At 40.2% G+C, this 27408-nt stretch overlaps 2 protein-coding genes across 4 annotated transcripts in view; one reads left to right on the top strand and one right to left on the bottom strand.

Moving 5' to 3' along the window:
• zhx2a (zinc fingers and homeoboxes 2a) overlaps positions 1-27408 on the top strand; it is an 87987-nt gene that overhangs the window by 19375 nt on the left and 41204 nt on the right. The gene's annotated exons all lie outside the window — the stretch shown is intronic.
• Positions 8212-13419, bottom strand: LOC133660252 (uncharacterized). The gene is made up of 10 exons (XM_062063557.1): positions 13144-13419; positions 11977-12087; positions 11742-11856; positions 10715-11565; positions 10360-10546; positions 9996-10244; positions 9706-9830; positions 9292-9338; positions 9059-9207; positions 8212-8931 (listed from the first exon to the last, which is right to left on the bottom strand). The coding sequence occupies exons 1-10, from the start codon at positions 13303-13305 to the stop codon at positions 8744-8746; spliced, it is 2184 nt and encodes a 727-aa protein (XP_061919541.1). The 5' UTR covers positions 13306-13419; the 3' UTR covers positions 8212-8743.

Raw genomic sequence — 27408 nt, 5'->3', positions numbered from 1 at the left:
TAGAGTCTGTTTATTTTTCTTACTGTACGGTTCGTTCAACTATGAACGCGGTCCAGGACCAAAAGGGAGGGATATGCCTCCTGGTGGACGCTAGTCCTGAGTGAGGCAAGTGTGTATGCAGACTGCACTAATGGACCAAAACATTAGATATGTCTCCAAATGTGACCATAGTCAGGTGGTGCATAGCTAGCAACACCCAATCGGGCAATGTGCGCTTCGCATACGTCATTGAATTGAGGCATGACTATTTGTTTATGATACCATTATTTGATCTGCTTACTAACACAAAAGTGACCATCAAATATATTTAAATTTTTGGTCCAAACCAGACTAGTTTAGACTGGAAGTGCAGATTCTATATCTTAAGTGCTTATCAGGATCCAGATAATCCAGGATTTTCAGTTTCAAATTCCATATTGGGAGTTAAATTTCTTGTGAAAGAATTTGACTGCCCCAAGTAGAGCCTTATCTCAACCACTTAAATCACATTTGGGGTGAAGTAGAAAGTTGAGTTTGAGGAAAAAACACTATTCCAATATCATTGACCTTGTGAATTAATGGGCAAACACATTTTCAAGCCATCCCTGAAGAACTAAAAAGGGGAGAGCCCAACTCTATATTTTATTACTTTTTAGTTTCCGTACATAAAATGATCAAATGTTTCAATACTTTTGTCGATATTCTGCCTATGAAGCATGCAGCACAAGAGACACTGGATAGGCCTGATGCCCTGGAACTAGGGCTGGGCGATATGACCTTTTTTTAATATCTCAATATTTTTAGGCCATATCGCGATACACGATATATATCTCTAGCCTTGAATTAACACTTGATACATATAATCACACCGGTATGATGATTCTATACTAGAACGTATACTCGAATATCACGATATAGTCATTTTCTATATCGCACAGAGACAAACCCGCGATATATCGCGTATATCGATATATTGCCCAGCCCTACCTGGAACCCTGGACATCTCAGATATTTTTCCCGCAGACTTAAAGTACAAGTTACCGCTATATTGAAGCTATTATCATTTACTGTATATCTGATTTACAACACCAGAAGACTGACAAAGTTTGCGAGTAAATAGATATGATCTCACAGAGATTCTCAAGCCATTTTGAGAGATAATGAGCAAGCCAGTTACGTGATCCGTGACGTGGAGGTGGGAACTGTAGATCCCTTTTTCAACAACAAAAATGCTAATCAAGCAGACTTTGGGAGAGCCAACAATGATTACCTAGGGAAAATTATGATCCAGAATCTTATTATTTTAGCCTGAATTTATGGAGGAGGGTGAGCTACAAGTTTTAGGAGCTGTGTGCTAAACACGCCCAGCTTTAGTGAAACACTATTTGCTGAACAAGAAATAAAAAAATATAAACATAATAAAACAATCACTTACTCTACAATGTCTGCTCTCACTGGGATGCCGACTGATAGGATGTTCGTATTTCCCATTTTGATGAACAATAATCATAATCCACACAAAAGTTAAAAGGTAAAGTTGCTGCCTGCAGACACCATTTTCGGTTGTCTTTCTCACCATCTATAAATTGAATGCCACAGATGAACAACTTCTCGATTTATGGCTAAATCCTCCTATTATCCAGGTGAAAGGCATGGTTTATAATCTAGAATTAACCTCAACCATCTGAAATGCAATGCAGGCCGGCTCAATGCTGCAGCATAAGTTAGTTAGCTCTTTGTGATCAATGTGCTTCTAAAAATAGTTTGTTCGCGTTAGCACTTATAATAACAATATCGCTAATATTTGGTTATTATTCAGGTCACGATATGTAAATGGGGTTGGCGGGTTTTAATTGGTTATTTAGAGGGCTTTGTTGGCGCAATAGGTTGTATTCTCCTGACGTCACGTCCGGCTCATTAACTATGTAAAAACGATGCATGATTTATCTGGTAGAGTCTTGAAAGTTGATACCAATTTCCTTGACCCAACGACACACAAAGAAGCTGATGACCGTCATGCTTTTCCAAGTTTTCATCGGTTTTGTTGTATTGAATGATGTCTGGAGCGCCAGCTAGTTCGACATGCCTGGGAAGGCGACTGACGGATAATCATTCGTATCACTCGACAAATCTTATTTTGCTAATGCATAGGGATAGATTCTATTGCATAATTAGCATTTTTTGCTTAAATGGTAAGATGTATTCCCCATGCGTACTTAGATAGTTCACACTCTGTTTGCTGCACAGTGCACAGTAGCCATGTTGGTTTGATGGCCCACCACTTGTGTTCAAAAGTCACATGTCTGAATACAACCTTTAGATGAGCCCCCATTGACAAAGCTCCTGCATAGATTAGATCACCTGTTTCTGAGGCAGAGAAAAGGTGTGCAAGATAAGGGGTCATTTTAAGGGGCAGAGCAGAGAAGTTACATGTAAATAGAAGGTGTTGATGGCCCACATGACGAGTCTGCGCTCTAGGAAGTCAATGGCATCTCAGATAATAGCATAAATATATATCCAAAAGCTCCAATCTGATATTATAGAGAGGGTGTTGCCTGTCAAAGCTCTTTGAAGCAGTGTAGACAAATTCCCGCTAGGACACCTGAGGGGAGTAAGAGGAAAAAAATAATAGTTCTCCTGCAACGAGAGATTGCACCTTAACGCAAATTGGAGTTACTACCAATATCCAAAGACATAATTTAATTGGAACAATGCTGGAACTGTCAGGATACATTTGCCTATATTTTCTTTTTAGCCATTGCAGTCTTTAAATGTGAATTTGGTGTTCCATTCTCCCAGATTTCAACTTTTGAGAAGGCAAGCAGCGGCAGAGTGTCCACTGACAGGCTCACTGCACTGCATCACGTCAGCCACGGCAGAGCAAAGACACACCTGCCCCCACCATTCCCAGTGGCGTAGTGGTGTGAGGTTAAAACAATTCACATGGGAGGAAGGCACAGCGACAGGTGGGGAGATTAGGCTGCATAGTAACAGTGAGACTTACACAAATGCACATACTTCGTCATTGTGGAGAAGCATCAGCAGTTTTGTCTTTCATCAGATCCTTTGAGCTGATGAAGGTGACATAATTGTCACGCTGACCTGATTTGCATTCAAGAAGATGACCTCTCCCCTTCTGAGTTGTATTTATTAACTACATCTAAAAGAGCGTTTTCCTCCACAGGCAGGAAGTTTAAATATATTTTATTGAACCACAACTATCCAAGAACTGTATCTGAACATTAAGTTGTACCCGGTGGAGTTCAACTTGCTGCAACGTTATCATTTTATTTAAAGGGGACCTATGATGAATTTAATCTACATCTACTTCCTTGTGGTCTATACAATTCATATTTGATGTGCTTTGTTGTAAATTGGGAATACATTTTGTTCCACCGTCACATTTATATATAACCTGTTTTCTGTCTGCTAATGGTTTGTTTGTGGAGGCATTCTCTTTGGAATGCAAATGAACCCCTCCACGAAGTAGATGAGTTTATCTTTTCAAAATGTACACTATTAAATATATATCTTGAAGATTAACATCACTGCTTTTTTGTTCAGACACGGTCGAAAATAAACATCACAAACAACATATGGATTTACCGGCCACAACATTAAGTGTGGGTTTGGGTACCTTTCAAATTTGAATCGATACGGTACTAATTTTCCATACCTGGTAATCGATAGCAGTACTCAATGGTACCATTTTCTGGTACTTCTGTGTGTGTTCATGTTTTAATAAATGCCAATTTGTTTAATGATGAAATCTAATTTTTTAAAGGTAACATTTAACAGTGAGATGATGCTACTGTGCTGTCCAGTTCTCAGTTGTCTTATTTTCAAGTAATATATAGTAGACCTTGCATGCAGTTGAACTTCCAAGATGCTAAGGAGCAGTAGTGTACGGATTACAGTACTTAACTAGCCAACATACCATGCAACATACTATTCCACATTAAACTGAATCTAGTCATTCGTTGTGCCCTAAAACATGTTTATACTGTAAGTAGGGCTGCAACTAACGATTAATTTGATAATCGATTAACCTGTTGATTATTACTTCGATTAATCGATTAATAATCGGATAAAAGAGAAAAACTACTGTACATTTCTATCCTTTCCTGTATTTTATTGGAAAAAAAACATCATACTGGCGCCATGTTCTTTCAACTTGCCTAATAAAACAAAAAAATGTTACAAAAATGCACACTTTTGACACCCCAGCTATAGATAATAAAAAATGTAATCTGATAAATCTATCGATAAAAAGCAGAGCCTGACGACGCATGCGCGTTTATCACAACTCTCTCGCTCTCTCTGTCTCTCCCCCTCCCTCGCGAATGCTGCTGCACGCACAATTTGTTTGGTGTTTAACCTTCTTAACCCTGAACGTACATTGTTAATACACGCAACCCTAACTCAAAATGCCGGACATTTTGAGGCATTTTAGAAACACCGCCCGGACAGCCTCGCAAAAGAGGACATGTCCGGTGAAAAGAGGACGTCTGGTCAGGACCTAGCCCGGTCCACCGGACATATCCTCTTTTGCTAGCAGCTAATGGGCTACGATAGACTGACCATACGTCCTCTTTTTACCGGACATGTCCTCTTTTGCGGAGCTGTCAGGGCGGAGTTTCTTAAATGCCTCAAACGTCCGGCATTTTGAGTATTGTTTACACAACGTGCAGTACGCTACTTTATATGTCCGTGTAGAAACTCATTCGGTACACCTCCGCACCGAACCAAAACAGTTTGATACAAATACACGTACCGTTACACCCCTATTATTTTGATTATTCTTTCTCAGCTGTTTGTGAATGTTGCAGTTTATAAATAAAGGTTAAAAAAAATAAAAAAACGTAGCCTCAGCGCATGCGCATAGCATAGATCCAACGAATCGATGGCTAAATTAATTGCCAACTATTTTTATAATCGATTTTAATCGATTAGTTGTTGCAGCCCTAACTTTAAGTATTGTACTTATTACACATCAGCTGTTTGATTTTAACGTGCATGTTAATTGTAGTTTTCATTACCAAATTTGGAGGTGTTGTAATCGTCATGTAAATTCAATAATGCTAATCGGTAGCATGTCTATGGCAAATCCAATGTAAATTAGCATGCAGCTCGCACATTTTAAACAGTGGAGCTTTCCTGTACACTCAAGTGTTTTCTATCAGGCATACTTGCTTTGTTGACATGGAAAATTGCAACATTACCAAGAGGCATTTGGGCTGAATATGCCCGAGTATTTTTTGAGTGATTCTTTGCGTCAAGTGTTTGCGTCTGTGGCAGGACTTCACGTGCAACAAAGGTATGGAAGTTTGGCACAGTTTGATTATACGTAAATTGACGGAATTCGGTCGGTGCCTATTAAAGTACAACATTTTGTATCCATCCCTAACTAGGTTCACTTTTTGTGGCGTACAATGCATCAAAAAAGGCTGCATTTAGCAGCATTTACCTCACTGCTTTTGGCATGTTGGTGCTATTGTGCACATCACGTGGCATGCTAGGATTAGGTGAAAATAATGTTATCTTACCTTCTCTTGTGTTTCCTTAAATCCTTTTTCGTCTGAGTTTATCGGCTAATCCACCTTTGTACTGGCCAGTGTTGACAATATAGTCAAGTGTAAAATGACGTGGACAAACAGACACAGAAGTATTAATTTTATATATATCAGATAGGGCTGCAACAACTAATCGATTAAATCGATTAAAATCGATTATTAAAATAGTTGCCGATTAATTTAGTCATCGATTCGTTGGATCTATGCTATGCGCATGCGCAGAGTTTAAAATTATTTTTTTTTTAATAAACCTTTATTTATAAACTGCAACATGTACAAACAGCTGAGAAACAATAATCAAAATAAGTATGGTGCCAGTATGCTGTTTTTTTTTCAATAAAATACGGGATAGGATAGAAATGTAGTTTGTCTCTTTTATCCGATTATTAATCGATTAATCGAAGTAATAATCGACAGATTAATCGATTATCAAATTAATCGTTAGTTGCAGCCCTAATATCAGAGCAGGCGGGAGGTGGTGAGAGGATTGACACTGGAAGCTTGAGCCTGCAGTCTTGGCTCAGCAGAGAGGAGAGGAGGAACAGCAACAGCATATACTGTACAAGGATGCCCACATAAGTACATTAGTCAGTCTGCAATGTCACAAATTGCCTCCTGTTAAATAAAAGACGGTGAAACAGCGTTGGGAAACATCCAAAACTGCGTAAAAGCTCATGCGTAAATGCATTAACCTTATGATTTGATGCTTTGGCATTATTTAAGTTGTTGTAGTTTAAGAGTATCCAACATTGTAACATTTATAAGTCAACTAAGTGGAAAATTATTTTAGGTCCCCACTAAGTACAAGAGCTACATGGGGACAAATTGTTTAACCATTGATTATTCATTCTATGGTCGCAATAGTTTCATGTTTAAAAAGAAAACAAGGAATGTGAAAGCACAATGTAAAAGATCTCTATCCTGCCAAGAGCCAGTTCACTTCTGTTCTCCTGCAACATTTAATATTATAATTAAAGGCCTACTGAAATGAAATTTTTTTATTTAAACGGGGATAGCAGATCTATTCTATGTGTCATACTTGATCATTTCGCGATATTGCCATATTTTTGCTGAAAGGATTTAGAATAGAAAAACGACGATAAAGATAGCAACTTTTGGTATCTGACAAAAAAAAGCCTTGCCCCTACCGGAAGTAGCGTGACGTGGACAATTGAACATATCCGCAAAGCTCCCTATTGTTTGCAATGATGGCCGCCAGATCTGAGAGCGATTCTGACCGAGATAGCGACGATTTCTCCATTAATTTGAGCGAGGATGAAAGATTTGTGGATGAGGAAAGTGCAAGTGAAGGACTAGTGGGGAGTGGAAGCGATTCAGATAGGGAAGAAGCTGTGAGAGGGATAGAGCCATATCGCTTTGAACCCGACGCTGATGAAGACGGTCAGGAGGACGCTGCTGCTATTGATGCTGGAGGAGCACACGACATAGATCGCCTTGAGAATACAGAATGGTAATATGTTATTTATTTATAGACTAGTTTTAGTTTGTGGCCTAGTCTTGCACTGTTACTGTTAGTGTTACAACTTACACCCCAGGCCTATCTATACACTAAGTATCTATCATTGACACAATGTGTTACTGTTAGTGTTACAACTTACACCCCAGGCCTATCTATACACTAAGTATCTATCATTGACACAATGTGTTACTGTTAGTGTTACAACTTACACCCCAGGCCTATCTATACACTAAGTATCTATCATTGACACAATGTCAAACCTAATTAATTACCCATTATTTCTATGGGCCACAGCTCCATATACCGGCAATACTAAAAATATGCATGCAGATTAATAAGATCCACAACAAGACAATGATAATATTAATTATTCCACATGTTTGCAGATTGCAGGTGTCAATAATATGAATTGATTTACAAATATTATGAACATTTCTATTTCCAGGTGTACATGTCAAAACTGTGTGAACATGGAGACAGTGGCTGAGTGTGTCTGCTGTAGTGAAATAGAGGCAGTGACCAGAACGATGGAGGAGGAGGGGGTGAAGACGTGCATCATAGACCACCATGGCTTTCCATCTGTGTGTCTGGATGAATGGGTGCTGCAGACAGCGTATAACGCCTACAAACAGCAATATGGCATGCTGCAGCAACAGCAAAATGAGTGAGGCACTAATAAGTTTAAATAATTCTTTATTCTATCAACCTTTGGAAGATAAGTCAGAATGAGCACTTTCTTATCTTATTCTTATTCTGTGAAATGTACTGTGCTACAATGCACATGACATTATATATCATAGAAGTATTACATAGATGGACCGTAGATGTCAACAATATTTACAATTTACTGCAACAGTAAATGACAAATGAATAGAATGCATGACAATGTCTTTTGAATCTCAGAGAACAGTGAGTCACTGTGTATCCATGTCCGGATAATAACAGCTGCCATCATTTGCTACTTGCAGGCGGAGACGACACACAGCCTATCGACAGTTTGTCCGCTTCTGCTGGGGATATCTGGGAAAGGACATAAGGGTGGTACTACCAGCTTGTGTAGTACATAAGATTAGGACAACATTCCCATCGATGGACTACACGGGGTTCCAAGACGTGCAGTGACTGCAACAGAATCTACATGGCCACTGTACTTAATCAATAAAATCAATCAATCAATCAATCAGTCAATCAATCAATGTTTATTTATATAGCACTAAATCACAAATGTCTCAAAGGGCTGTACAAGCCACAACGACATCCTCGGTACAGAGCCCACACACGGGCAAGGAAAACTCACCCCAGTAGGACGTCGATGTGAATGACTATGAGAAACCTTGGAGAGGACCGCATATGTGGGTAACCCCCCCCCTCTAGGGGAGACCGAAAGCAATGGATGTCGAGTGGGTCTAACATATTAGTGAGGGTCCAGTGGAGCCAGCAGGAGGCCACCCCGAGCGGAGACGGGTCAGCAGCGCAGATGTCCCCAACCGATGCACAGGCGAGCGGTATACCCCGGGTCCCAACTCTGGACAGCCAGCACTTTATCCATGGTCACCGGAATAACCCCTCCACGTGGGGGGGGGGCAGAGGAGAAAAGAAAAGAAACGGCAGATCAACTGGTCTAAAAAGGGGGTCTATTTAAAGGCTAGAGTATACAAATGAGTTTTAAGATGGGACTTAAATGCTTCTACTGAGGTAGCATCTCTAACTGTTACCGGGAGGGCATTTCACACTTACCGAAGCGACTCCTGTGCTTGGCGATGGCTTCCTCCTTGTCTGGCTTCTCCAGTTCATCGCAGAGGAAGGGAGGCACATCCACAGTGACGCTGAGTGGTGTTCTCTCGTCAGGGGTCTGTCTGCAGCCAGCAACAACCTCCCTGATCAAGTCATCTACGTAGCCTGAAAAATACAATTGTACATGTTCCTGCTCACAACATAATATACTCATGGAGAGTGAAACTTGACAGTATTATTATCATGATACAAAGTGTCAAGTGTTTACATGTTTTGTGTCCTCTACACTTACGGTATGTTGGCTCTGTCGCGATTTTCTTGACCACATGGCCCCCTGCTTTATACTTCGGGTAGCGTACTGCATAGCGCTCAGCACCCGCTTGTGTAGTGGCTATAGGGCGGCTCGAATTTTCGTTCCAGTGCAGCCCAGCAAGCAGGTTCCTAGGTGTGGTAACAGAATAATGTAATAATTAGTACTAAAGTATGGCACACACTAGTGACACTTAGATTAGTGTGGAAACATACCTGCACAGCATTCCGATGTATGAGAAGACATACATTTTCGGTGCGAACTGTATAAGATAAAAGACACTTTATTCAGTCATGCGTCCATACAATGTGTGTGTAAATTTATAAATTGTTTGTAAATTTGAATACAAATGTTTGTGTATTAAACTGTTAATAGTCAGCTATTAAAGCTTGATCTCCTGCAGTAATGAAGCTGTTTTGTTTTCAATGTTAACACCACGCCAGAATTGTTTGCAATCTTTCTCACCAAGATGCCAGCCACTATGTTGGACCTCCAACATTCTCTTGCTTACACTGACTGTATCAAGGCTTCATTTAGTATGCTCTAGTATTTTGCTCCCTGGCCACCAAAGTCCTAGTGGCAGGTGGTAACCACCGACACCACCTACAGGCGATCAGTCTAATTCTCACCTGTATGATAAGGCTATGGAACGCCTCCACCTTGGAAGTCTGGTGTTCACCCGACAGCATGGCGATATCTTTTAGCAGGGACTTGTTGTTGACCACCTCCTCCAGTTTCACTGCTGAGCGTGAACCTAAACATAAATTTAAAATAGAACAACGTTTCTACAAAAATGTTCCAGTCAACTTAAACTGGTTATTTACTTACAAGTTTATCTGAATTTTTTGACTTTCAAAAGATGTGCAGGAAAATACTGCTAGTCCCTCACTGCTTTCGGGCAACTTATTTGCCTACTCACTTTGTTTGAGCCATTTCTTTTGCCGTTGCAGTTGTCCATGAGTACAAATTGGGAAGAGGTCGCCATGGTCCTTGTGGATGTTCTGAATGTGTCGCTCCACAGACTTCCACTTGGCAACCAGAAGTTCCCCCTCTCCAGGCGGTGTAGACACTGCTGCCCAGTAGAGGTGGTTGATTATACTTTGCACCCAGGGCTTCAGGTCTTCACAGTCCTTATGCTTGGCGATGGCCTTCAGTTTCTTTCCGATGGCTACAAACAGAAAAAAACAGAAATTTGTGGATTAAATACAATATCGCATTCATCTGATCACTGATATGTACACACTACTTCACAACTTGTCATGCATACAAATAATCCAACTAACATTTTGCAACATGCCAGATGTCATAGCAGTGCCGTGTATTGGGCATGTTTTCACGAATCCATTTAGCGATCTGTCTGTGTCTGTCTGTCACCAGCACCCCGACATCCAGGTCCCAGCTGATCAGCAGTTCCACCATCCTCTTCAGTCCTTCCATCTCCATATGGTAGCTGCCAAGACATTCGTTGCTCTGAAATATATATAACAGAAAAGGAATGAGCAAAGAAAAAAATGAAAAAGGGGCTTAGTATACATTGAAATGGTTAATGTTATTAGACAAATTTACTAGGATAATTCTGGAAAATCCCTTATCTGCTTATTGTGTTACTAGTGTTTTAGTGAGATTATATGGTCGTACCTGTACAACCTGAAGGTCGAGAACCACATTGGCCACAAGCTCCATTGTGGTGTAGGTACCGAACTTGGCGCTGTGTCCCGGACTGTCTGCTCGCCCATCACCACCAAGGACGAGGGGTCGGCCTTCCACCTGCAGCATGGTGAGGTGCGTCCGTTGCTGTTCCTCCCACACCTTTTTGATGGCTGGCTGCAGGATGAGCTCCTGGTGGTTGAAAAATGTCCTCTTCACATACGTGACCACTCCGATGCTGTTCAGCACTTGCAACACCTTGCCAGAAGATGCCCCAGCGAAGAGGATGCCAGCAGACAGCAGGATGTTGCCCGCGGCATAAGGGCCAATGTTTGGCTGGCTGCTCCAACTACTCCTCTGGTCACATGATGCACATTGAAGAGTCATGGTCAGCTGTGTACCGTTCGAATCCCAAGAAGGGCTTATGTCCTGGCTGCCACAGACTGGACAGTGACACCACTTGACGAGACTCTGGAGGCACGACTCAAAGATGATGTACTTCGGTTCCTTGTGGCAGCCCTCTTCATGCATCTGGTGAGTACATGGGCGATCTGGCGACCCGTCAGATTGACACGGATCCGATGTCGTTGACTCACTCGGCACATAGCTGTCATCGGAAGAACCACCAACAAAAGGCGCAGTGGGACTTGATGCTGGTCCTTCATCAAACAATGCAGGAGGTGGTCGTAGCTTGGCTTGCATTCCAGACACACCTGGAGCTGCTATGTTAGTCTGCATCTCGGGGCTGTCAGATGGAGCTGCTACACTTGACAATGGGACTTCACTAACCCTGGCCGGCCGAGCTCTAACCCTCTCGAGGATATCTGGGGTCACCTGGTGTCCTAGCAATAAAATCAAGCACAAGTTGTTTTATATAATCTGTTAAAATTAAACTAGAATCACATAATAATTATTGTCTTTGAATCACCTAATTTATCTGTCTACTCTACTCTGCACAGGCAGCGTGCAATGTGTACTGTGATGTGCAGAATCATGTTCGTCACCGAAATAGACATACCCTTTGATCTATGATGTATTTTCCCTGTTTGGGTGCTCTTGCTACTGGTCATTGCTGTTGGTGCTGTCCCAATCGGTACCCAGTCCGTCTGGCATCCTTGTTCTCTTGTATTTCCCTGGAAATGGAGAAACAGCTACATGTAATATGGATACCTCATTTACATTAATTATGAATACTTTTGGATTGGGCTTGAACTGTAATCCATTTGAACATTGATTAGGAAAACAAATCGAACCTGATCTTGATCGCCCTCCTCATCAGGCAAATCTAGTGCCATTGCCATTGGTTCATCCACCGCATCCGCCACTGATGCCGTAGTCGTACTGTCCATGATCTGATCTATTGTCTGTAAATGTACAAATGTACAATACTTTATATTATTGTCTATTGTAATCTATTGACAGTATTGACACTATTGACAGTAATGTCAGTAAATGTACGATACTTTATACTGCAGAAGAACTTGACTAGAACTTGAAGCAATAATTATATGTAGACTATTTTATTGTTAATTTATTTCATTGTTCATGGAGTAGTCCAGTGGTTCTCAAATGGGGGTACGCATACCCTTGGGGATACTTGAAGGTATGCCAAGGGGTACGAGAGATTTTTTTTTAAATATTATAAAAATAGCAACAATTCAAAAATCCTTTATAAATATATTTATTGAATAATACTTCAACAAAATAAATGTTTAGAATTAAGTTCATGAATCCAGATGGATCTCTATTACAATCCCCAAAGAGGGCACTTTAAGTTGATGATTACTTCTATGTGTACAAAATATTATTTATAATTGAATCACTTGTTTATTTTTCAACAAGTTTTTAGTTATTTTTATATCTTTTTTTCCAAATAGTTCAAGAAAGACCACTACAAATTAGCAATATCTTGCACTGTTATACAATTTAATAAATCAGAAACTGATGACATAGTGCTGTATTTTTTTTCTTTTTTTCAACCAAAAATGCTTTGCTCTGATTAGGGGGTACTTGAATTAAAAAAATGTTCACAGGGGAAAATCACTGAAAAAAGGTTGAGAACCACTGGAGTAGTCTATGACTGTGTGTGTTAGTTTTGGTTGATTGATTGAGACTTTTATTAGTAGGTTGCACAGTGAAGTACATATTCCGTACAATTGACCACTAAATGGTACCACCCCAATAAGTTTTTCAACTTGTTTAAGTCGGGGTCCACTTAAATTGATTCATGATACAGATATATACTATCATATATATACTATCATCATAATACAGTCATCACACAAGATAATCACATTGAATTATTTACATTATTTACAATCCGGGGTGTGGAGGTGGGGGGGTTTCAACAATTGAGAACAAAGAAATGGATATTGGAACAGTGTAGTCTGACTATGAAAACTGGATATCAAGATTCTTACCCTCTTCCTTTCCCTTTTGGCAAATGCAGACCTCATGTGCCCAGTCTGTCCGCTTGTGGAGGGGGTCGGGTGCTCCGGACTTGTCCGTGGTCTATCGAAAATAGTTGGCTTCGCACCTTTCTTCAGCACGAGTCGACGAGTGCTGATTCCCATTTCTGCCATTCGCAAGGGACCCTCTTCGAAACATGATCTTTCGAAATGTTCGCTGCATAATACACTGTACTTCGTATGTGTCGTCCAATCCAACCGTGTTCGCTTGACTTCTTTGTTCCATAGTAAAGCTTGGCCGCCATCTTTTGGGAAAAGAAACAATGAAACACCGGTTGTGTTTTGGTTTGTGTTGCTACATCCAGCAGCAACACACCGCTTCCCTACAACTCTCTTTTTTGCAGTCTCCATTGTTAATTGAACAAATTTCCAAAAGATTCACCAACACAGATGTCCTGAATACTGTGGAAATTAGCGATTAAAACAGAGCTGTTTAAATTGGGAGGGACCTATTCCAAGATGACGCGTTCAACTGCCTTCGTCACGCGCATACGTCATCATACCGCGACGTTTCAGCCGGATATTTCCCGGGAAATTTTAAATGTCACTTTATAAGTTAACCCGGCCGTATTGGCATGTGTTGCAATGTTAAGATTTCATCATTGATATATAAACTATCAGACTGCGTGGTCGGTAGTAGTGGGTTTCAGTAGGCCTTTAAGACACAACACAATTGTAGGTCAAGTTCATTGACCAACAAGTCTAACTAAATAACATATTAACAAAAAGAGTAACAAAGTTTACACCGAAAACGACTTAAAATTACCGTAACACTTTATTCGGAGGAATGTTTCAATTGGGAATCAAATGGCAAAAAGAAAAAATAACTTCCTTCATCTACTTTTCATTCATATTTTTACAAAAATTGTATGTGTTCTTGCGCCACCTATTCACAAAGTGAAATTAGTGGAAATCCTTTCCACTACCTACCTGACAAACTAACACGGTGATAACAAATTTACCTATAGGTTGTATTCACCTGACGTCACGTCCTGCTCATTAAATATGCGAGGCTCGAAATGGTGGGCCAGCAAGGAAAAATGCCACAAGCTTCAATCAGTCAAAGTTTATTTGTATAGCCCTTAATCACAAATGCCTCAAGTTGCTGCACAAACCACAACGACATCCTCTGCTCTGATCCAACATCCGGGCAAGAAAAAACTCAACCCAATGGGAACAATGAGAAACCTTGGAAGGTACCGCAGATGTGGGGAGCCCCCGCACCCTCCAGGTGACTGGTGCAATGAAGGGGCCAGTCCATATGAGGTCAGCAGGGGATCCTCTTGCATGTAGACAGGTCGGAGCGCCTAGACGTCACCAATCGATGCACAAAGGAGAGGTCCACCTGGTTCCTGACTTTGAATAGCTAGCACATCCTCCGTGGAAACTGATCCGTAGTTAAATTAAGTTAAAGTACCAATTTAACCCCCAATTCCAGCCCTTCATGCTGAGTGCCAAGCAGAGAGGTAATGGGTCCCATTTGTATAGTCTTTGGTATGACTCGGCCGGGGTTTGAACTCACAACCTACCGATCTCACGGTGGACACTCTAACCACTAGGCCACTGAGTAGGCACCTGATAACCTACTGATAACATATTATCTGGCGTTTTGTTTCACAATTATATGCAAAGCCAACTTTTCTTACTTTCTGGTACCTGCTGATGTGTATTTGAGATCTGCATAACTCCTGAAAATTTGCACAATTTAGCAAAATAGCACTGTAATAAGCTTCTTATTTTTCACTATCTTGTTTAGGGGTCATTCCACCCTGTGCTGGTGCCATTTCTAATATAAAGTAGCGTAAAGTTCTAACTTATATCTAGGGATGATGTTTAATAAGAAATTATCGAGTTTGAGCCTATTATCGAATCCTCTTGTCGAACCGATTCCTTATCGATTCTCTTATCGAGTCCAGATAGGTTGTTGTATATGGAAAAAAACACACAATATTTGGTTTCACTTCACATTCTCTACTGCTCGCTACTATAGTATTACCATATCTGAGTTATTGTGCAGAAATGTAGGGAAATAACTACAAATGTGCGCTATATTCGTTAACCGTGTTACAAAACAGATCAATTAGACTGATACATAATGTTGGATATAGAGAACATACAAACACTTTATTTATTGAGTCAAAAATATTAAAGTTAGATGATTTGGTAAAATTGCAAACAGCTCAAATGATGTGGAATTAAATGATGGAATGGATTAAGCAAAGAAGTTAAACATTGTACTGATATGATGCAGTTTAAGAGGTCGTTCAAATGAATAGTGCTTACAAAGTACAAAGAAGAAGAGTTATGAGAAATACTTTCAACCTTATTGAAAATAAGATATTCTTCATCTCAGTATATTAATAATGACTGAATTAATTAATTACATATTACAAAACTGTTGTATATACTAATTCACAGATATTTTATTATAAAAAGGTCAGTAAATGATGTATATATTTGTAAAAGCTATGAAGTGGGAAAGGGGTAGGATTATAAATAAGCTTTACTTCTTCCTACTCCTGTAAAGTGAAATGATATGAAACTGTGATGTATTATACTGTAAGTGTGTTTATGTTCCAAATAAACCAAAGAAATAAAGAAAGCACTAGTGATGCCTAATGATGTCATGATCCGTGGTCGGATCATGTTTTGTTTAGTTCTGTTAGTTTTAGACTTCCTTAGTTGTTTTGTGCACTTCGGGGGTTTGTTTTAGTCACCATGGTTACTTATGATTTTCACCTACCTTGTACGCGCACCTGTTGCGCATCAGAGACTCTATTTAAGCCTGCCTTTTCTGGTCACTCGTCGTGGCTTCATTGTTTGCCCTTTGAGACTTTTGTGATTTAGGGCTATATAAATAAACATTGATTGATTGATTGATTTGCAATAGTTACGTTGGCATTCTGGTTTTCGAGCTCATGATTCCTGTGCTAAAGTTACCTTAGCTTCTAGTATTCCTGTGCTAAGTAAGTTTTTGCTTTAGCTTCTCGTGCGAACGGCACGCTTTCCTTTGGTTTTGTTCCTGTCTGTTGTAATGTGTATGATTTATGAGGAATAAATCATCTCCTACCTGCACGCTTTCGTCCGGAGCCGTCAGTTTTGCGTCCCGGGAGAACGAACCGCAGCACGCTGCACCCCACCGTGACAAATGACTGAGCTACATGACGTCATTTCTTGTGATGTCCTACGGGACATTTCTTGTCGGGACGGGATTCGTTCCCAGGGATTCGAATAAAGAACCAACTCTTTTTCTTTACTATAGTGGTCTCGATAACAGGTACCGGTTCTCAAAAAGGGATTTGAGTCCGAGGACTCTGTTCTTTTCTTATCGAACAACCGGGAAAACCGGGTTCGAGCATCATCCCTACTTATATCTCACTATGGAAGCGCTAAAAACTACCAGTGTAGTGGGTTTACATAATTCACCCAAGGAACTTATTTGGAAGTTATTTGAGAGTTTCACGGGACACATTTCCGGCGTTTTTGCACTAGTGAGCCACGGCTGAGAAGATGCTGCTCCGTTGTTGATTGAAATAAAGTCTGAATGTCATTAAAACAGTTAGCTCCACCTTTTGACACTTCTTCAACTCCTGTCCTTGCACGCTACACCGCTACAACAAAAAAGACGGGGAGAAGACGCTGTCGAAGGTGAGCCTCGTAAATGACCGCCCACAAAACGGCGCATCCTGAAGCAACTGTCAGAAAGCGACTTGAAGATGGTCTGTAAAACATAATCTATGCAACATTTTGAACAAGGAACCACCATTACATGTTACAGTATGTACACCACAAGGAAATGTTTTAAATTTAGAAACAAATCATAATATGACGCCTTTAATGCGCCTTATAATCTGGTGCGCCCTATGGTCCAGAAAATATAGTACTCTAAAATAATGTGTACCACCACATAAAACAAGTTTATTGATAATGTCAGTAACGAAACTTTTTTTATCCACAAACAAACAAAAAGAACACCAATGATCTGTTTGCAGAGACACACACAGGATCACGGTCAATAAAGCTGGATTGTTCCGTGCAGGCTAATACCAAGCATTGTTGCTTTCCTACTGTTTACTACTGCGGTAACTTCTAACAGACATATCCGCCTTGTTTGATCGAGTAAATATGCTACCAGCTGATCACCGTGATCAAACTCAAATGAATCGCGATCAACGATCACGATCATGCAATCGCCCAGCCCGAGCAAACAAGATGCAAGATTAACCGGGAAAGTCTTGATGCCAATTTTCTTGACCCAGCCACACCCAAATAAATTGTAGGCCTCCATGCATTTCCAAGCTTTCATTTGTTTTGTGTAGAATGACGTCTGGAGCACCAGATATTTGGAGATGTCTGGGAACTCGACCCACTGATAATCATTGAGATCACACGACAAATCTTTTTTTGACAATGCATATGGATTTAAGCCATTGCACACATTTATTTTCTGCTCGTCTGCTTTTAGCAGTAATATCTAGACCCCTTGCGAATTTGGATAGTTCACACCCTGTTTGCTGCACGTTTTGGTGGCCCACAACTTTGTTCACTGGAAGTAAACAGGGCAGAATAAATCATGTCACTGAATACAACTATTTCTATTGTTCATTATCAGAAGGTCAATAGTGCCAATGCTGCCCATTTTTGATCTAGAAGGGAGTGTACTGTTGAATTAAACAGAGTTCGGCTTCGGATTATCTTTGTTGGATTAGCTGTTGTTCAATAAACATAGAAAATTGTAACTCCGTGAAACTGGAGTTACGTGTTCGCTGCAAGTGTTATTTTTGAGATAGTGCTCAATGAAAAATATGCAGACCTTAGGGTGACGCAGTTAAAAAATAATAGCATACGTCAGTCAAGCCTGTCTAGTAAACAGGGTTTTTGAAAAGTAAATAATTATAATTACTGGTTACTTTCCTAAACGGAATTCTTAACAAATGTCCTTAGTTACCAGGCAAAGTAATTTTACTTTTAAAAAAACAACAACAACATAATAACATATTGTCTGTGTGTATCTAAGTGATGTATTATTAGATCTGAGTGAATTATTTGCAAACTGTAGCTTCTGTTACTCTGTTTTGTTATCAGGTGGTCGCTTCAATTTGGTTTCCCTTTCTTACCAGAGAAAGGTTACCGGTCCTACAAAAGAAAAGTTAATAACACTGTTATTCCAAACATCGCTGTCATTTATTATTTTATCAGACATTCTAACACAAGAGGCCTGTGAAAATTAGAACTGAGTTTGATTTAAGTATTACTGCTCTGTTGACATTAACTGCTCACAATGAATACAATCATATGTTAGTCTGGGGGGGGGGGAATCTATTGATGTGATTTGTTTCGAGACAGGTCTTGCAATGTTACATATTCTATCTACTTCAAGCGCCATAAAGCTGATAAAGCAAAACATTTGATTATTGACTGAATGTGTTATTTTCTAACGTGACAGTTTTCTATCATATATGTAGGTCATAGTCTCCTACATTAAATATAGACTAAATTAGGTCACTCATTCTAGTCTTCCACAATTTGTCAAATGAACGCTGAGGTCCATGTGGTAATGCAAATCACATATCTCTCTGTCTCTGTGCTGATAATTACAATTTTAAACTGAACATTATCACGGTGAGCATTGTTAGCCTAAGCACAATGCATGAACTGCTAGATACAGCACCTGACTTTTCACCATCACAGGGGTGAGTTTCAGCTTTGTTCAGCACCCCAAGTACCTATCCCAGGGTACCCATTGTCTTTTAAGCCTTCTGCTTTTATTTTTGTTGTTAATGCAAAAAATGGGTTCACATTTTAATACAAACAATTCTCCCAACTCAACATAAAATAACTGAGAGTTGTTGTGATTCATTTAGAAGATTAGTCCAAGTGAAAGTAAGCCCCGCTCTGTTGCTGTGCAGAACATAGCACGGCACTTGAGAGCTCAGTGCAGCACTTAGCTTTGCCCTAGAGGAGCCACGTGATAAGGTTTGAATTAATTCTGCGGCGGTCCACAACGCTACCTCAGACACTCCTGTTGGAAGACGTCATATAAACGGTGGCACTGTTTCTCCTCACCCACACACTTATTTATCTTCTAGCTGCAATAGCCAACTTGTAGAGCAAGGAGTCCTGAGGGGGAAAACCTACATAAACTGCAGTTTGTACACACCTCTTGTCTGCTGAAATATATTTTAAAATGTTTGCCAAAGCTTCAAAGTGTGTTAGTCGATCATCAGGGTCATTGTTTGTGTGACGTTGGAGCCTCAGGTTTTATGTAATGTACTGTATGGCCTCAAGAGTATCTTCTGCAGCAGTGTCCACTTTTGTGAAAACTTTCTGCACTCGGCAGATTGTGCCAATGCAATCTTTTCCTCAGTCCGTAGCACAAACCCTCGGTCTAATTCTGCATCCTGCTCAGCCTGTTATCTATCCCCTCCCCTTGCCCACCTCATTGCACCCGATCAGTCTTACTGTCTCTTCATTTCACATCATTAATGTCCTTCTGAAACACAAAAGGCTTTAGCCTAATGTCTACTCTTGCTGAAAGTAGAGTGGTTATTTCTTGTCCTTCAAGCGTAAAGACACTGCAGTTACCATTAAGGCTAGTCTGCACAGCCTGCATTCTCGCCTCTATCACAATTATAAAAGGCCATAAAATGACATAAACATAGGATGACCTGCAGTATTCAAACACTTGCCATTTACGTAACAAGGCATCTACACTATATCAACACCTTAATACAGAGATGTTCCGATTTTTTTCTCTGAACCAGCGGTCCCCAAACTACAGCCTGCGGGCGTTTACAATACGGCCCATGGGACGTCTCAAAGATTGTATTTGTCGACAATTAATTTAGGCTACCGGTACTCATAATGTGCAATATTGAAAAAAATAAGCTTAAGGCCCAATCCCAATACACCCCCACACTCACTACTACTAGCCCTCACTCACTACCACTAGCCCTCACCCACTACCACCACACACTCGAAAGTAATTAAAAAGGGGTAGAGCTATGTAATCTTCCCTAGGAATTGGGACACCACTTACTGCGTCACTGCATAGTTTACGTTCAGGCATGTAAGCGACTACATAGTTACGTTTGCACATGCGTCACACCTAAAGTTGCATCGACACCAATATTGTGGTACCAAAATGTATATTGTTATGTGTTTCAATACTTTTTGTTACTTTTCAAAATAAAGTGGACCACAATAATTGTCATTATTGGCCTCATTTTAACAACACATTTTATGGTAAAACTTATGATAAAACATATGTTTCTTATTGCACCCAAAGAGTAACTTTAAAACATTGAAAATAAAATTAAAAGCCACATTAAACACATGGGCTTTTCCTATTGCACTCAAACAAACAGTTTACAATTATTTTACATATTAGATAAAGTCTGCAATAATCTAGAATTAGGTTAGAATATAATAGAAAGCTTTATTTACTTTTTATTAAATGCTTCATGATTTATGGTTGCCAATTTTGACCTGTGCTTTAAGACGAATACAATAACTGGTAAACACCGAAAACAAGGCTAAAAGTACACAGACGAGACAAATATCAGGTAAAGTTAGTGTCCGCCCTGAGATTGGTAGGTCGTGAGTTCAAACCCCGGCCGAGTCATACCAAAGACTATAAAAATGGGACCCATTACCTCCCTGCTTGGCACTCAGCATCAAGGGTTGGAATTGGGGGTTAAATCACCAAAAATGATTCCAGGGTGCGGCCACCGCTGCTGCTCACTGCTCCACTCACCTCCCAGAGGGTGATCAAGGGTGATGGGTCAAATGTAGAGAATAATTTCGCCACACCTAGTGTGTGTGTGTGTGACAATCATGGGTACTTTAACTTCAACTTAAAACACACATTGTTAAAGATTAAAAACAAATGTGTTACAAAATTCAGTCAATTCACTTGCATTATTTTATATAACATGGGCGGTTTGGACTGCTCAAATAATTTTCAACAAGCCAACATCTACTGTATATCTACTGTATATGTGCTTGGAGGAGGCTGTTAACCATATTATCTGCCACGCTTTAAAGGCCTACTGAAACCCACTACTACCGACCACACAGTCTGATAGTTTATAAATCAATGATGAAATCTTAACATTGCAACACATGCCAATACGGCCGGGTTAACTTATAAAGTGCAATTTAAAATTTCCCGCGAAACTTCCGGTTGAAAACGTCTATGTATGATGACGTATGCGCGTGACGTCAATCGTTGAAACGGAAGTATTCGGACACCATTGTATCCAATACAAAAAGCTCTGTTCTCATCGCAAAATTCCACAGTATTCTGGACATCTGTGTTGGTGAAGCTTTTGCAATTTGTTTAATGAACAATGAAGACTGCAAAGAAGAAAGCTGTAGGTGGGATCAGTGTATTAGCGGCTGGCTGCAGCAACACAACCAGGAGGACTTTGACTTGGATAGCAGACGCGCTATCCGCCGCTAGCCGCCGACCGCATTGATGATCGGGTGAAGTCCTTCGTCGCGCCGTCGATCGTTGGAACGCAGGTGAGCACGGGTGTTGATGAGCAGATGAGGGCTGGCTGGCGTAAGTGGATAGCTAATGTTTTTAGCATAGCTCTGTGAGGTCCCGTAGCTAAGTTAGCTTCAATGGCGTCGTTAGCAACAGCATTGTTAAGCTTCGCCTGGCTGGAAAGCATTAACCGTGTAGTTACAGGTCCATGGTTTAATAGTATTGTTGATTTTCTGTCTATCCTTCCAGTGAGGGATTTATTTCTTTTGTTTCTATCTGCAGTTAAGCCCGATGCTATCACGTTAGCTCCGTAGCTAAAGTGCTTCGCCAATGTATTGTCGTGGAGATAAAAGTCACTGTGAATGTCCATTTCGCGTTCTCGACTCTCATTTTCAAGAGGATATAGTATCCGAGGTGGTTTAAAATACAAATCAGTGATCCACAATAGAAAAAGGAGAAAGTGTGGATTCCAATGAGCCAGCTTGTACCTAAGTTACGGTCAGAGCGAAAAAAGATACGTCCTGCACTGCACTCTAATCCTTCACTCTCACGTTCCTCATCCACAAATCTTTCATCCTCGCTCAAATGAATGGGGTAATTGTCGCTTTCTCGGTCCAAATCGCTCTCGCTGCTGGTGTAAACAATGGGGAAATGTGAGGAGCCTTTCAACCTGCGACGTCACGCTACTTCCGGTACAGGCAAGGCTTTTTTTTATCAGCGACCAAAAGTTGCGAACTTTATCGTCAATGTTCTCTACTAAATCCTTTCAGCAAAAATATGGCAATATCGCAAAATGATCAAGTATGACATAGAATGGATCTGCTATCACCGTTTAAATAAAAAAAAATTCATTTCAGTAGGCCTTTAAACTCCTTGTGCAGGTCTGAATGTTTTTTTATTTAAATGTTTACCTAAATTTGAAGCAACAGTGGTAATTCTGTATTGACACATTTGGCAAGGCATGTTTTAAAGCAGCGCTTGCAGCGCGGCACTTCCGTGTTTAAAGCGTCATCTTTATTGACAGTTCCGAAGCCCAAATACCTTCATGTTGCCTTTCACGTAGGGCTGGGCGATATATCGATATACGCGATATAACGCGGGTTTGTCTCTGTGCGATATAGAAAATGACTATATCGTGATATTCGAGTATACGTTCTCACGCAGTTGCTATTAGCTGCGGACATTACACTGCAGGCTCTTCCCATTCTTTCATGTTGTCCTTCTCACAGACAGCGAGCGCACCTTCTTACATACGTCACATACTGTCACGTCATACGTCACATACGTATACGCCCTCGCGCAGCATGGCTAAAGTTAGCTGTGGTGCGAGTGGTAATACGAGAGAAAGAAGGTGCGAATCTGCTAACAAATGAAGGAAGAATTAATTCCCAAGAAAAACAGCACGGGGTCCATCGTCTGGCGGTGGTTTGGCTTCAACTGGGACTATGTCGAACAGACAACCGTAATTTGACAAGTGTGGGGAAAAAGCATTGCTACAAAAAGTAGCATTACTGCTAATATGTAGCATCATTTGAAAAGTCCCCTGCTAGAGAATGTAGAGTGCTTACTCCGCATGTCAACATCTTGGTTCAAAATGCCGAGGCAAACATTTCCAGATCAACACCGTATGAAAAAAAAAAATCAACAACAAAAGAGATAACGTCCGCAGGAACCTACCACATACCGAAGGACGTACACAATTTGATTTCCTATTAAGCAGCTAATTTTTACTTGACACTTATTGAAATATTTTGTGTGACATCATGTACAAAAGTGTACTTTATTTGTTTTAAACTATTGTAGTGGCATTCTGTAAAAAAATTGCACTTTAATTTAGTGTTGTTTTGATTTGTCATCTTAGTGACATCATGCACAAAAGTGCACTAATAGCTTGTTTTAAAATTACTGACAAATTTGCACTTTCTGTTTTGGAAATGACATGAATGTTTGTGCCACTGCTTAATAACTGTTTAATAAATACAGTGTTGGTCAATTGACTTGGTTGTGATTTCCCTCTCTGCATGAAAGTTTAAAATGAGCATATATTAATGCAGTATGAAGAAGAATGTTTTAATGTAGACACATAAAATCATCATACTGCTGTGATTATATGTATCAAGTGTTCATTCAAAGCTAAGGCAAAATATCGAGATATATATCGTGTATTGCGATATGGCCTAAAAATATTGAGCTATTAAAAAAAGGCCATATATCCCAGCCCTACTTTCACGCAACCTTTTTATTAACCAGTAGACTTGCTGTTATTTTGTCACCATTCCTTTGGACGATTATTATGATTGTATGCGCTCGGTGTGTACGATTTGACACACGAATGCGCCATGCTTCGGCCAACAACGTCACCGCCGCGCCGCAGCACAGGTGGATGAAAAAAAAACTTTGCATGTTTTCCAAAGTTCTTAATTCATGCGGTACTTTATTAGTAGCCGTGTACTGTATAACCCTATAGTTCCACCTTGACACAACAAACCCGACAGCAATAGAGTTAACGGCTGAGATCTTCTTTTTTTTAGCAGCTCGTCAGTTTTTTCAAATGTCCTATTAAAGATATTTTGTTTCTGCTTTAATCAGGTCATTTTTTAGGATTTCAATATACAAAACGTATGCCCAATAGCTGTTGTATCCCTTCTAAGAGGCAGCTTCATTTGCAGTGGACATTTGTGTTGTACATTACGGCAGAAATACACCAATAACTTCTCTTTTGTAAAGTAAATCTGAACAGCCGATATGGGCATCTACATCAACTATATGATTTGCCTGAGAAGCTGGACAGGACAAAAAAAAAATTAAAAAAATAGAAATACACCAATAACAAATGTCTTCTGCAGAGGATGCTGGTTTGTCAATAGGACTATGGCCACAATTCGGCCAATTTCCACCGCCTGCTGAGGTGGAGGAAAGAAAAATGTTGTTCCCTTCCTGTACTCTCTTTACTGAGTGGGATGTGCTGTGGTGACTCATCCATAGCATGCCCTACTATTCTTGCTGCTCCTGTAGCAGTTCTACTTGCAACTTCAGTACAGTAGTTTTCTGTAGTATATTATCATCTGACTTTGTACTGTAGAAATGGTCTTACTGATTTCCTTGTACTCTATTCTCCTCAATATAATCTGTCTGCACTCAAAGTGATTACTGCAAAAGCTCACCAGTGCATTTGCTGTCACCTTCTGACTTCTTCCGAACAACGGCTTCACCAGTATAATGCACCAATCCGACAAAAGAGCCGCGCAATACGCAAAGAGACAGATTGCAAGTGACTGCCAGGCTAAGTATTCATACAAGTTTAATGAACACCCAGACAGTAGGGAGTTAGGGCTCCAAAACAGAGCTGCCTCTGCACACAGAAGCTAACTGGAGGACTAAGGTTAGACACACGGAAGAGCCAGTGGGCGACTGGTTGCTTCACTCTGACTCAGCAAAAAGTTTACAGTTTACTTTTATAATAGAAATAAATGCAATGGGAGGACTGGAACAACTATTTTCAGAGTATAGAAAATCATTTGAAAGGTGTTGAGAGTTGAGCTATTTTGAACAATGAGTTCTACAAGGGTTTAGTAACATTAGAATTTGTTAAATTATAGATTATCTATGCAGATCATGCACAATAGTGGAAAATAACCCTGTTTTTTTCTAATGTTTTGTTTATTGCTGATATGGAACCATTTCAGGCAGTGAATCAACTCCACTCTTGGCTTCTGAAAATGATAGACAAGGGGAAGAGACTCATGATGCCAGTTTGTGTTTTCAGGCTATTTCATTGTTTGAGACAACTTGTTCTTTCAAGGACTTGAACTTCATTCATTCATTCATTATTTATTTATTTCAGGCAACTTGATATTTTAGAAATGTATTTCTGAGTTGGTTACAACGACATTGTGTGGACATTTTATTAAATGTTCACGGAATGTCTGACATTATCATGTGATTCCGTACTTTAACACTGACTATCAATTTGTGTAGCCTTTGTTTTTCCCGGCTTACTAATATGGATGTGAAATAAATTGAATTATTCGTGTTGTGTGGGCTCCCAGCACATCAGTGGCCCAACTCCAGCTTGACTCAGCCTCTTTCTTGCAACCACCACCGCTACAGGCATTTGAATGTGAAGCTCAGAGCCTCCGTCTCCACTGTTTTGTCTGAACAATGCAGTTAATTTTTAATTGCTAGTAAGAACACTGATACATAACCTCACTATGTTGATTTGGTCACTCTTTACACACACACACAAAAACTAACAAACAAATATATATACCAATTAGTTATTATGTGGGCTGACCTGGTTGAGCCCGGAAGAAAACCTCTTGATGACTGTTTGCTTCCCAATAGGTTGTATTCGGTCACATGACTTTTGAATGGAAGTAAACGAAATGGTTGGGCCACCAAACCAACATGGCTACTTTGTAGAAAACAGAGTGCGACTACATTTCCATGCACTAAATTAATCTGATTCATCAAATAGTTAGTTTTTTTGTAATTTCACACTTACGTGTGAAGTCCAAGTGTCCATGCACTCTCTTTAATGCGACTATTGGATATACGCTGTGTGCCTCCCGTGCACTGGGGGGGGCGCTTATTTCCTATTAGTGCGGATAAAAGTATTTTTTTCCGGTTGACCTATGACAGGGGTCGGCAACCTTTACCACTCAAAGAGCCATTATGACCCGTTTCACAAATTAAAGAAAACAATGGGAGCCACAAAACTCTTTTGAAATTTAAAATGAAATAACACTGCATAGTAAGTTTATTTTTTGCTTTGTGCTATGTATAAACAAACTATTATGGGTTACATTTATGAAATCAATGAACGACTGCAGAGAAAATGAAATAAAATTTATGCATGCAACAAAACGTTTTTAACTCCGAAAAAGACGTCGGGTTGAAGGTTAAGTAAAATACCTAATGTCTATTTAAGTCCTCTTTGTAGTAATGAAAAAACAAAACGGCAAATTTAAATTATCCACTGGCAGAGAACCAAAAATGCCGTCCTCTCTCTCTGTGCCGTCATCCTTTTACTGGCGCCGTACAGTCAGCTTCCAACCTGAATAATAAAATGTCTATTTCACTGAACAATTAAAAAATGTGAATATATGCAAAATTATAGGAAATTAAAATATTTATCATACTTGGTCAATGTGATTTCTGCTCCTGAACCGCAGCGCACAGCGTCTCCACATGAGGGCTGTATGACGTCATCTTTATCTTCACACAGGATTGTAAACTGTCATCTGTGAGGTGTGTGCGATGTTGGTAGGCGGGGTTTGGTGGTGGTGGTGGGGGGTGGGGGGGGTGTATATATTGTAGCCCGGAAGAGTTTGGGCTGCAAGGGATTCTGAGTATTTGTTCTGTTGTGTTTATGTTGTGTTACGGTGCGGATGTTCTCCCGAAATGTGTTTGTCATTCTTGTTTGGTGTGGGTTCACAGTGTGGCGCATATTTGTAACAATGTTAAAGTTTTTTATATCGCCACCCTCAGTGTAACCTGTATGGCTGTTGAACAAGTATGCATTGCAGTCACTTACGTGTGCATGCAGACGCTGCATACAACATGTGACTAGGCTGGCACACAGTTAGTATGGTGAAAGAGCGGACGCGACGACAGGTCGTAGAGGACGCTAAAGGCAGTGCCATCATGTCACGCCCTCAATATTGTTGTCCGGGTGAAAATCGGAGAATGGTTGCCCCGGGAGATTTTCGGGAGTCTCCCGGAAA

Source organism: Entelurus aequoreus, linkage group LG11 (assembly GCF_033978785.1).
Source record: "Entelurus aequoreus isolate RoL-2023_Sb linkage group LG11, RoL_Eaeq_v1.1, whole genome shotgun sequence".
Classification (NCBI taxonomy): Eukaryota; Metazoa; Chordata; class Actinopteri; order Syngnathiformes; family Syngnathidae; genus Entelurus; species Entelurus aequoreus.
This window is presented reverse-complemented; position numbering and strand designations above follow the sequence as displayed.

Bases quoted from the DNA above. Each gene is read 5' to 3' on its own strand.
- LOC133660252 (XM_062063557.1), bottom strand. From the start codon at position 13,305: ATGGCAGAAATGGGAATCAGCACTCGTCGACTCGTGCTGAAGAAAGGT. The intron at 11,566-11,741 runs GTATGTCTATTT...TTTTATTGCTAG, and splicing joins AATACATCATAGATCAAAGG to GACACCAGGTGACCCCAGAT. The intron at 9,339-9,705 runs GTGAGAATTAGA...TATCTTATACAG, and splicing joins TCCATAGCCTTATCATACAG to TTCGCACCGAAAATGTATGT.